The sequence below is a fragment of the Cystoisospora suis genome (assembly GCF_002600585.1).
Source record: "Cystoisospora suis strain Wien I chromosome Unknown contig_1932, whole genome shotgun sequence".
NCBI classification, from domain to species: Eukaryota; Apicomplexa; class Conoidasida; order Eucoccidiorida; family Sarcocystidae; genus Cystoisospora; species Cystoisospora suis.
This window is the reverse complement of record NW_027154732.1, coordinates 28543-39899: the sequence shown is the minus strand read 5'-3', so window position 1 is coordinate 39899 and position 11357 is coordinate 28543. Positions and strand designations below refer to the sequence as shown.

At 45.1% G+C, this 11357-nt stretch overlaps 1 protein-coding gene across 1 annotated transcript in view; it reads left to right on the top strand.

Moving 5' to 3' along the window:
• Positions 1 to 485: 485 nt before the first annotated feature.
• CSUI_004189 (fyve zinc finger domain-containing protein) overlaps positions 486 to 11357 on the top strand; it is a 10905-nt gene continuing 33 nt past the window's right edge. The window contains exons 1-2 of the mRNA XM_068064382.1: positions 486 to 7588; positions 8855 to 11357. The exon at positions 8855 to 11357 is cut by the window's right edge and continues 33 nt beyond it. Coding sequence (XP_067923644.1) covers positions 1340 to 7588; positions 8855 to 9004 — 6399 coding nt within the window. The 5' untranslated portion in view covers positions 486 to 1339 and the 3' untranslated portion in view covers positions 9005 to 11357. The remainder of the gene's footprint in view (positions 7589 to 8854) is intronic.

Below are 11357 nucleotides of genomic sequence, written 5' to 3'. Positions count from 1 at the left end.
TCGTTGTAGAGTACATATATCACCGTTTTTCGTCTGTTCACGTCCACCGCAGCTTCAAAACGAAGGAGCTAAGAGCTCAGTTTTTGTCTAGGGGCACAGCAGGAGGACTCCTGGCGGACTGCATCTACCAAGCTAAGCCATGCTTCGGACCCGAAAGGAAAGACTTTCGCTCTCCTGAACGACATAAAGTCATGCAATCTTATCAACCAGCGCTAACGTTCTCCTTTTCCTACTCCCTTAGGAAAACTTAGGTCTTTTTGCCCAATCTGCATCTACACGCTTGGTGCATACGCTGACAAGACTCTTCAGGCCTCTCTGTAGTGTGCACCTCCAGCATCTCAGCTGTCTCCACCCTGGCTCTCGCTGTGTCTCCAAACCGGCGGTTTGGAGACAGGAAGCAGCAGGGCTTCCCTCGATGCCTTCGCGCATGCAGACACCAGCTTACGAGGCACCAGGTTTGGACTAGATGAAGTAGCAAGAAGACTGTTTTCAAGACTTTCTCTTTCTGTTTCACAGAAGTACTCTTCCCAATAGGTTCTTTCTTCGGTCCCATTATGTCCAGACGCTCTTGATGATTCGTCTCGGGGCGAGTCTTCTCGTTCATCAAGATGCGCTAAGTCTCAAGACGTTCATCGTTCTTTGACAGGGTAGAAGGCGGCTTTCTTTTTGAAATGAACGAGCACACCAAGTGATAGGGAGTGAAATTCAAAGAAAGAGAGAAAGGAAACGAAAAGGGTGGCAAAGAATAATGCAAGGTAGCTGTTAGCGCGACGTAGACTAATGGAGTCCGGTTAGCGCGCAAATCTCGCTGACGAGCAACGGATCTCTGAGACTTGTCGTTGGCTATTATCAATTTACCTGTTCTCTTGTATTCTGTCTCTTCTTTTCTTCCATGTCTTCTGCTTTCCACCTCTCTTTTCTCTCGGCACTCTATACTCAACTCCTTCATTGCTGGAAGTCAACATGTCCTACCATGCGCGAAACATCTCAAGTGTACATAGACTACATTCATAGTGTAAGTACACTGCACTTCTCGTCACGAACCCCACCTTTGTCATCTTTATGAAAAGCAGAGTTTTTTTAGAGGCGCTTTGTCCGAGGAGAGACGAGGAAAGGTGCTGGTTGCTTCAAACATCGACACTGCGAGCAAGGACAGATTTGCCGTGACGGCAACATGCTACCCGCAGGCGTTTTCTTGAGGAGAAGTCCTCGGAAGTCGATTGGCATGCCTAGCGGAACTCTCACAACGTTGCAGACGGTGACTTAGCTTTTCTGCAGAACAGACGGAAACGTCTTGCTTTTTTGCTTTTCACCCGTAGAAGACAGCGACAACGAGAGAATGAAAATGGAGATGTTTCTGATGGATGGCCTGAGCGGTTACTATTATGGTGAGGGGGGGATCGATTCCTGTTTGGTCGATAAGAACAGTCGAGAAGATCAGGAACAAGAGGAGAACGAAGAAGGGGAAGTAGATGAAGAAGAGATTCACCGAGACACAAGAAAGTCATTAGGAATGCAGGGATCGGAACGAGATCAGAGAAGTCATCTCTCACCTCAAGGGTGTCAGAAACAAGACACTCATCCTACCCACTTCTTTTCTATACCTTCTTCGTCTTCATCTGCTTCCTTTCCTCCATCTACCTCTTTTCCCTCTCCTTCTCATCCTCATCCCTGCTCTTCTTCTTCCTCTGTAACTTCTCCTTCCGTGACTTCTTCTTCTACTAATCCTACGGGTACCTCTCCATCTACATCATGGAGACATCTGTCAGGTCTGTCTCGTTTCTTTGGATTGTTCCGAGGAGACAAGGGGGAAGAAGATCTCCCCCCTCAGAAAGCTTGGATGATGCCTGACGCTCATTGTTCCATGTGTTATGATTGTGGCGTCTCCTTCTCAACTTTTCTTAGGAGACACCACTGTCGTCAGTGCGGATTAGTTTTCTGTCTCAATTGTTCTGGATTCTTTGTCGATGGAGAGTATCTTGGCTACTCAGGTCGAATACGGCTTTGTCGATTCTGCTTTGAACTGAGAAATTACTCGCGTTCCAACAAGGGAGATGAAGAACAAGATGCTGAAGAAGAGGAAGAGGAAGAGAATAGAGACGAGGAACTGGAGGCACTGTCTCTCTATGAAGAGGAAGAAGATGAAGAAGAGAAAGAAGAAAGAAAAGAAGAGAAACAGAGTCGGTGGATGAGGTGTAAGAGTGATGACGTCAATGACCACAGGAGTTTGTCTCATGACGTAGAGAAACAAGAGAAGAATGGATTGGGGATACAAGAGATTGAAGGACAGAGATGGCGGAGAGAAAGTAAAAGAATAAGATACAATACAGATGAGCTTTCTTCTTCTTGGTCTAGCGATGAAAGATTACAAGAGAGCTCGGACCTTAACTGTTCGTCTTCTTCTTCTGGTAGACGCCATGGAAGAAGAGTTGTCTCTACATCCTCTTCAGATTCCTCTTCATGTTCATCTCAATCAACCTCGTCTTCTTTCTCTGAGGAGAGAGAAAGTCAAGTAAGTAGAACAAGACAGCCGGTGTATAGACACCGTACGTCTTCATCGATGGGAGTGCCGGAGAAACCACGAAAGAAAAGAAGGAAGAAACGTAAAGACAATAATCTGCTGGATATCGAGCTTTCTTCTTCTTCTCCTTCCCTTCTCCATCCTTCTCCGAATCATCTTCCCTGTGTCTGTACAGCAGGTGAGGCAGCATGGTATCATCTAAAGACTTCGATTGATCTTCACTGTCGACTTGTAGGCCTGTCTTCTTTACACGCGCAAGTTCTCTTTGATCTGACCTTAGCAGTTATTCCTCGTCTACGTCTTGCATCCTCCTCATTCTCTTGTTCTTCTTCTTCACTTTTTGATTTGATCAAGATCAAGCGTCTCCCAGGATTGTCTATATCCGATTCGTTCTTTGTCAACGGGGTGGTCTTTCCTCATTTCCTTCAGTGGAAGTCTCAGGAGAATCTCTTTCTTTACCGTCCTCGAGTTCTTCTTCTTTCTTTCTATCTAGGCTTCACACGTGATCATCCCTCGCCTTCTGTCTCAATTTGCCCTCGTCTTTCCAATACCTCCCACTCGACCTGTTCATCATCTTCTATCCCTTCTCATCCTTCAACAGAGGGCCACAACTCTCATCTTTTTTCTTCGTCCATATCGTCTTTCTCACCGCCTTCTTCTTCGTCATCTCTTTACTATACCTCCTTCTCACATTCGGATAAACCTAGTCCTTCTCTAGGTTCTTCTTCGATGAGTTGTGATCTCCTTCATCATTCTTCACATACCTTTTCATATGGATCTACATCTAATGCTAATCCGTCGTCTTCTTCTTTTATAACCTCCGGTCCAGCAGAAGGGATATCTTCTTCACTAGGGGAAGGAGAAGGACTAGGAGGACAGCAGAGTTATCTCTCTTTCTATCCTCGAAAGAAAGTCATTCAATTGCAACTGCTGAGAGAGCAAGAAGAAGTTTTCAGTGATATGCTCATCAAGAAGATCCTAGCTATTCGTCCTTCGCTTATCTTAAGCAGTCATGGGGCTTCTCATATGATACAGGAACGACTACGGAATCTAGGGATTTGCTTCTTTCCTCATGTCTCTTTAAAGACTTTGAAGCGAGTTAGTAGATGTACAGGAGCGTCGATTCTCACCTCGATTGACCAAGCAGCCGTCAAGGCGGTTCTATTAGAGAGAGAAAAGAGGAAACGTGCTCGTGAGGAAGAAGCTCTTGCACACGAGAGAAACATCAAGGAAGGTTTCTATATGGATAAGAATGATGGAGTTGTCGCTCGACGGAGAGAAGAGATGACTTCTCGAACAAAGGACAAGCTCCAGAGGGGAGAGAAACGGTTTCTGTCGGATAAAGAGGAAGGTGGTCGTCCTTCTTCTTTTCTGTCACGACGATCAAATACTAAGAAGATGGGGAGCAGCCATGAGGTTCTAGAGACAATAGAAGAAGAAGAACAAGGGAAGGAAGACTATCCTTCAGCTAGACTCGATACGAAGAAAAGAAGAGAAAAAGTTCCTTGGGGTATGGCAGGTCTCTGTGGTGTAGGTAAACCTCCAGCTAGCTGCATGTCTGGATGTTGTCCTCCACTTGTCTTCATCGCTAACTGTCCTCCAAGTCGGGGAGCAACGATCTGTCTAAGGGGAGGAGGGAGAAAGCTAGCTATCTCTCAGACGTTTGCTCCCTCTCCTTCAACCTCTGTCTCTTCTGGTCTTGATCATGAGAGTAATTGTGAAACGAGTCACCAAGGGAACGAAGCGGTGGATAAGCATGAAGGTCGATGGCCAGGAAGCCGAAGGAATGAAGAGATCAAACAGATAGAAGCGGAAGAGGAGATGAAGAAGAAAAGAGGAAAGAAAGGACTAACTCCTGATCTTTCTGATGAGTTGTTTCTATCAAAACGGGTTCTGCAAAGAGCTCTGGTTCACGCCCTATCTCTACAGCAAGAACTCAATCTAATTTCAGCATCTTGTGAATTTCTACACAGGAGAGATCGAAGAGAGTGGTTAAGATACTTCTCCTTCAGTCCGCCTTCTCCCTATCCTTCATCTATGACTGACAGGAGGTTTGAATCTAGCGAAGAGGCCTATCTCATTAGTCCTGATGGAGCACACCATCCTAGAGGCTACGGGTATCTACCTGCTTTGCCTTACTCGAGGAGCAGAGGAAAAGAAAGGAGGAAAGAAAATGAAGAAAGAAGAAAACGGAGAGGTTCTCATGAAAGCTGGGGAAGGAGAAAGGTTTTGTGCTCCGCACCTTCATGCGTCTTCTCAGAGAGAAACGAGGCAGGAGGAGAGAAGAAGCCGTCCGAAGATACATCATACAGAGGCAGAAGACGACAGTGCTGCTGTGTACTGATGAAGCGACCTCCTGGGGTTGAAGTGACTTGGAGAAAGAAAGACGGAGAAAAGAAAGAGAAAGAAGAACAAGAGCAAGAGGGACTAGAAGAAGGAAAAGAGAGCGAGGATGAAGGACGATTCAAGGAGAGAGAGAATGATCGGGAGACATTCTATTATACAGAAAAGAATATAAGAGATAGCAAACGCCAAGATAGACGAAAGAGAGAAGAAAAAATTGATCCAGCTGCTATCTCCTCGTCTTCAGAACCATCATGCTCTCGTCGTCAGTTCACAATCCCCCCCTTGTCTTCCTTTCACTCTTCACACACGCATCGGAGTCGATCTTTCTCTTCTTCTTTCTCTAGTACTAATTGTCCTTCTCCGTTAGTTTCTCTCGTCGACCTCTTTTCTATAGTACCATTACTTTCGTCAGATTCCTTCTCAGATTCTTCTTCTTTTCTTGCGTCTCTTGTTCTTCTCGGGACAGCTCTCCATTCTGTTCCTCTTGTCGACTGGCTTCGATTCTCTTTCTCCTCTCCGCTTCGTCGTCCTTCTTCCCTTCAACTTCTCTCACACTTTCTGTCCCTTCAGTCTATCACTGATTCGACAGCTCACGTCTTTGCCTTTCTATCTGATCGAGAAAAACAAGAGAGACATGTTCTCTACGACGAACCTTCTCCACATGTCTCATCTCCTTCAGCATGCTGTGGTGCTTATCAGGGAGGTAGATCTCCCGGATGTATATCTTCTTCTTCTACGTCTATTGCAGGGGGTGACCTTCCTTCTCCTCTGTCTTCACAGAAGGCTGTGAAAGACAAAGAGGATTCCTGTTGTTTCTCTTCGTTGAGTTCTCCTCCTCCTCCTGTATATAAGCCGACAGCACTGTCTATCACTACGAGGCCTTGTATAACTTCTTCACATGAAACGTCTGACAGGGGAGAAGAGACGTCGTCCTCTCAGTCTATCGACCGGGCGACTTCATCTTCTTTATCTCTTCATATAGATCCCATACCTTCGCGACCTCGGGGGGAGAAGTCTCTGTATGCTTTTTCTCCAGTCAGTCTCTATACACCTCATTCTTCTCCTTCCTTTCTTCAGTTCTATTCAACTGTTTCACACCTTTTCCCGTATCTATCATTGCTAGCCTCGAAGGTATCTGAAAGAGAATACAGAGAGTTTCTTTCTCATTCTCTGTCTTGTTCACAACAACGACAGCAGTCCTACCTCTCCTCCTTATCTTCTTTGCGACCCTCCTTTCCTTCTCTCTCTTTCGATGATCTACCGGGACTTTGTGACAGAGAAGAAATCTTTCTTCGTTCTTTTCTTACAGCCTATAAGATGATGGGGTTTACCTCCTCTAATCCTGTCAGCAACTGTATATCTTCTTCGCATGCTAGTAAGCGAAAGAATAGAGTAGTCGATGACGACGTACATGGAAGAAGAAGAAAGACAAGAGAAGAAGGCTGCTTATCACGTAGCTGCTCTAGACATCTTTCGCATGTTCATCATCGCCGGGGGGGTGGAAGTACGCGGTCTGCTACAGCCATGCATGTGGAGATCAAAGCCGCACTTGGAACTCTTCTTAGAAAGATCTCGTTAGAAAAGAGAACGAAATCTTCCTATTCATTCTCACCCTTATCCTCATCTTCTTTATCTTCATCGTCTTTCTCTTCTCTTTCCTCTTTCTCTTTGTCTTTTCATAAGTCTATGCTTGATATGTATACGGCTCTCTCTCCTTGTGTAGATACATCGTCTTCAAACCAAGTGGCGACATTTCTTGCTATCTTTCTCCTTTCAGCGTATATCATCGATTGCTTACATCCGTTCCTTATAGCCGTTCAGCTTATGTGTATATACAGCCCAAGTAACGGAGGCCAATTCGTCCAAGTCCTTTCTTCTTGGAGTTGCAATAAACAACAATGCGCCTGCCATCCGCAACAGCATGGACCTTTACCTCTTGTCCAGCAGCTTCCCTTATCTTCTTCTTCCTCTCTTTCCTCGCCTCTCTCTTTTCTTTCTCCTTCCGTTGTATCTTCCCAAGACTGCTCTTCGTCTTCTTATTCATCTCTACAGAATGGTTACACTGTCTATTACCATAGAGACGAGGATCGAAGAGCGCAATCAGATGAGAAGGCAGTTTCGTCATATTTGTCATCTCCCTACACTTCGTCGCCCTCTCCTCTTCCTCATTCGCCCAATTCTTCTCCGGAGGACAAGGGCTCCTGCATGACTCATAACGATTCCTATGGCTATGAGAGAAGAGCTGCCGGTGGTGTGAGAGATGCTAGTATGACTACGGCAAGTCGTGATAGATCTCTGGAAAGAGAAGGAAGAGAGAGAAGAGAAGATGATCGAGATCGTATTGCGACAGGTCGGCATTCTTCAGAGGATCGCCCTACCTGTACAGATAGAGCTAGTATGGTGAAGATGTCGGCTTCGCTAGTGTATCATACGACGACGGGTATCACAGAGAAAGGTACCGAGGTGTCTTCACCTTTTACCGGGTGTGGGTCAAGCGGACTGAGAGGAGAAGAAAGAGAGAAAGAAGAAGAACGACAGATCGTTAAAACGGCTCCTCTACCGACTCTTAGAGAGGTTATTCGTCAAAGATGTACAGTTGCAGCTGGGTTATTGTCACAGAAGAAATGCCCAGGAGGAAGTACAAGGTGTAAAAAGTCTCTTCTTCAACATACCTTACGCATGCAAAGATTCGATAGTCGCATCATTGTCACATTCGGACAGGTACATCAACACTTCCTCTCTCTTAGGGACATAGATATACATACGTAGATACGCTCCCACATACACCTTCATACCTACATATATATATAAACATACACCCTCTTCATGCATACATAGTCATACATACATACTTACATATACTCGTACCTGTCTATCTACATACAAGTATATGAAGTCTTCGTATACCTTTCTTTGTCTAGGGTTTCTCATCATCAGCATGTGTATACTACCCTCGGCTGGTAGGCCGGATGTGCGTAGTAACCCCGTGAGTATAGAAGAAATCTAACAGAGATTCATTAGACATACCAGGTGAGTTTTCGGTCCTAATTGATGGCCAGTGTATCAGAGAGAGTTAGAACTTTGAAGAGCAGAAAGGGATCAATAGCGAGGTTCATAGAGAGACTACAGCCACTCTCTCTTTTTCTGACAGGCTTGTCTTTCTTCATCTTATGTATGTCTAGTTGCACCTTGAGGTGAGGTCTCGTATATCTTTGATGAAACCAACGTGAACGCCAGAAGGAAGGAACCAGAGAGACAGGAGAGGAAAGAAGAGACACGCAGAGAGAGAGGGAGACACAGATAGATAGATAGAGAGATAGAGAGAGACACCTTCATTCCACTCTCGGGTGTAGGAGTGATGTATGGCAGCGCACCTTGTGTCGACCGGTTGAAGAGAGGAAAGGTGGGAAGGGAGAGGGTGTGTTCATACGTCTGTTTCTTCTTTCTTGACGTTCTTTTTTCCCGAGTTTCCTTCTTTCTCTAACACTTACTACCACTCCTCAGTCTCTTCTTTTTCTTCCAAAGTCACACACGTCGGAATGCAGAAGGAAAGAGGGAGATCGTCATTCTCTAGATACTCACGGTGACACGCACCGGCCTTACTGACCATTCTCTCTCTATCTGTCTATCTCTCCGTCTTTGTGTACTTTGAAGTCTCTGTGAAGATCCTGGTGCTAGGTATACTGAGGGTAGACTAAGCGAAGAAGATGTGGTGACGATAACGAGCTGTGGAAACGTCTCACGAGTCTGATCGCATACAGAAGGATCGCATAGCGCAACCCTCCTTTCTTTCTTTACGGGATTCCTTCCCATGTCCGCCTCCTTTCTCATAGGAAACTTTCGGGATGTGTAAGAGTTCTTTTCTACGCTGGAAGTATAGACTCTAGTTGTTTCTTTCCTCTCTCATATAGCACATCTCACTCTCTCTCTCTTTTTCTACATGTATGTCTTCTTCGATACACACACTTCTACTTGACTGTATTGTAGGTATCCACGTGTATCTCATTCCACGTTGGCTTTGTTCATCTCTCCTTCTCTTCCTTTCTTACTTCTCTCTCTATTTCTTCAGTTCTCCCGAGAAGATCTCTTACCTCTCCTTGCCTCGCCATACCAACATCACCGTCCTTCGTCTGGTAAACCCACTTCTCTATCATCATCCCCTTCTTCTTCTTCTTCTTCGTCTTCTTCTTCTTCGTCTTCTTCTAGCTCTCGTGTACTTCCTTCTTCTTCATCAGCGGCGAAAGCTATTTTTGAACCTTCCCCCTGTCTAAGAAGCGTCACAGCATCAAGTGAGCAACAGCCCTCTGCGGTTCTTCCGTCTTCGAGGACGTCTTCCTTCTATGCTGCTGACGATCCTCATGACGACGGTCTCCCGTCTTCGTCCTTTTTCGTCCAAACTTCGAGTAGAACTTCTATACAGGAGCATCAGGATATGTGTGACAGAGGAGGTATGAGTAAGAGGCTTGTCATCTCTCAAACAAGAGATACACAGGAGGACAGATGTGAAGTACCGAAAGAGATGAAGTCTCTCGGGGAGACACAGAGGAAGCACACGTATGATGATCTAGGTGATATACGTAGTCATAAGAGATGTTCCGGAGATAGAGACACATCTGCTTCAGCAGGAGAAAGAGAAGTGCAGAAAGATACAGCTTATGAGAAGAGTGATAAGGGTACGCTACACCGAAGTGGAGATACACGTCATATGAGAGAAAGGCAACTTGGAGAAGAGTTTGAAGAGAAGGAGAAAGAAAAAGAAAGCTATGTTGAAGAGAAAGAGAAGAAAGACTCAGGGAGAGAGGCCGTGGCTAATAGTACACGAGATGGAGAGAGAAAGAACATGGAAAGAGAAGAAGACTCGAGTAGTTCTTTGCCTTCTACTCAAGAAGGGAGATCTCATTGGTTTACCACGTCTTTTCTACGGAGAACGTTCGATTTCCTCAGGACCGGAGACGACGACAGGCAGATACCTGGTGAAGAGGGAGAAGAGAGAGAAAGAGATGAAGAAAGGGAGAAGAAAGAAAAAGAAGAAGAACGACAAGAAGAAGGTGTAAGAGCGGTAGCTAATTCTACCGTATGTATGTCCTCTCACTCTTCACCTAGTATGAGAGAAGCAATCAAGCCCCCTCTTTCTACTTTGAAGACCTCTTCTCCTCATGATACAACTGAATTTGAACAGAGTCGTCTTCGGGGTGAGACACCTCCTCATGAAGTCAGAGGTAAGAAGAGTGTGAAGACGAATCTCTCTTTATCTACTAGAGGAGACAAGAAAGATCTAACAAAGCTAAGTGAGACCTCGAAAGAATGTCCTTTTTCTCATCCGTCGTGTCATGGAGAGACGAAGAGCTGCCAGGAGATATCTCTCGAGGAACCTTCTTGTGGTATCTTCATTGAAGATACGAAATCAACAGATAGAGATAAGAGATTGAGGAGCACCTTCTCAGAGGACTTCCATCGAGAGAAAGAGAAGGAGAGCAACAATATCTTTATCACGACTTCATGCCTTGAGAACGGAGATCAGACGAGCGGTCGTTGTCATCTTAGCGAGAGGCGTTCTGGTGATAGATTAGCGTCACTCTTGACGGATGATAAGGAGAGGAACAACTCATCTCCTCTACTTCTTTCTTCTTATGAGAATTCAAGTGTCTGTCCTTTGGAGGTCCTCTCAGACGTGAAGGTCTATAGTGGAAGTTCGAGAGCACAAAAGAGAGATGACAGGTGTGAAGGGAAGAGAAATAGAAGAATGACAACACATGGGAGTAATGGCTTGAGAGATAGAAAGGCCGAATGTCTTGATAGAGAAGAAGCTAATATAGGAGATTCAGCTATCCAGTCTTCTCATAAAGATTCGATGAACAAAGAAAAAGAGGGAGAAAACAAGAGAAAGAAAGAAGAGCTTCAACGCGACTATCGGCAAACTTGTTCTTCTTCTCTCATGAATGATAGTCCATGTATGGTACCAAGACATTCGGGGAAGCATCGCCAAAGCTCTCAAGAACCCATTCCTGATTTAGCAACTTTCATAGAAAAGGATATTCTCTGCTGGCAGTATTGTCTATGTTGTAAGCGTATAGTCGTTCCTTGTCGGCATCTAGGAAGTCTAGGAAATTTGCCTTTCTCCAAGTTCATCGATTTGCTTCTTTCAGATGATCTCCATCGAGGTGATGGTCTATGTGAAGTCTTTCCTCTCACATCCTTTTCACAGAAACATCCTACACTGATAGAAAGAGAACAGACATGCAGACAGAGACAACAGATGAAAAGGAGAGAGAAATCGAAAGAAATAAGACGAAGGGAGAACCGTTGTAAGAAACACGTTAAAGAGAGTGATAGGGACCGCTCTTCTTTGATTCCTCGACAAGAAAGCAAAGAAAGATACCCTGCAGTAGCAGACGAGTATGACGAGTCTTCTTCGAGTAGCCTGAGAGTCTCTATGGAGAACGGGAAAGAACGAGATGCTGGTGTATATACACCTGAAGAGATGAAGAGT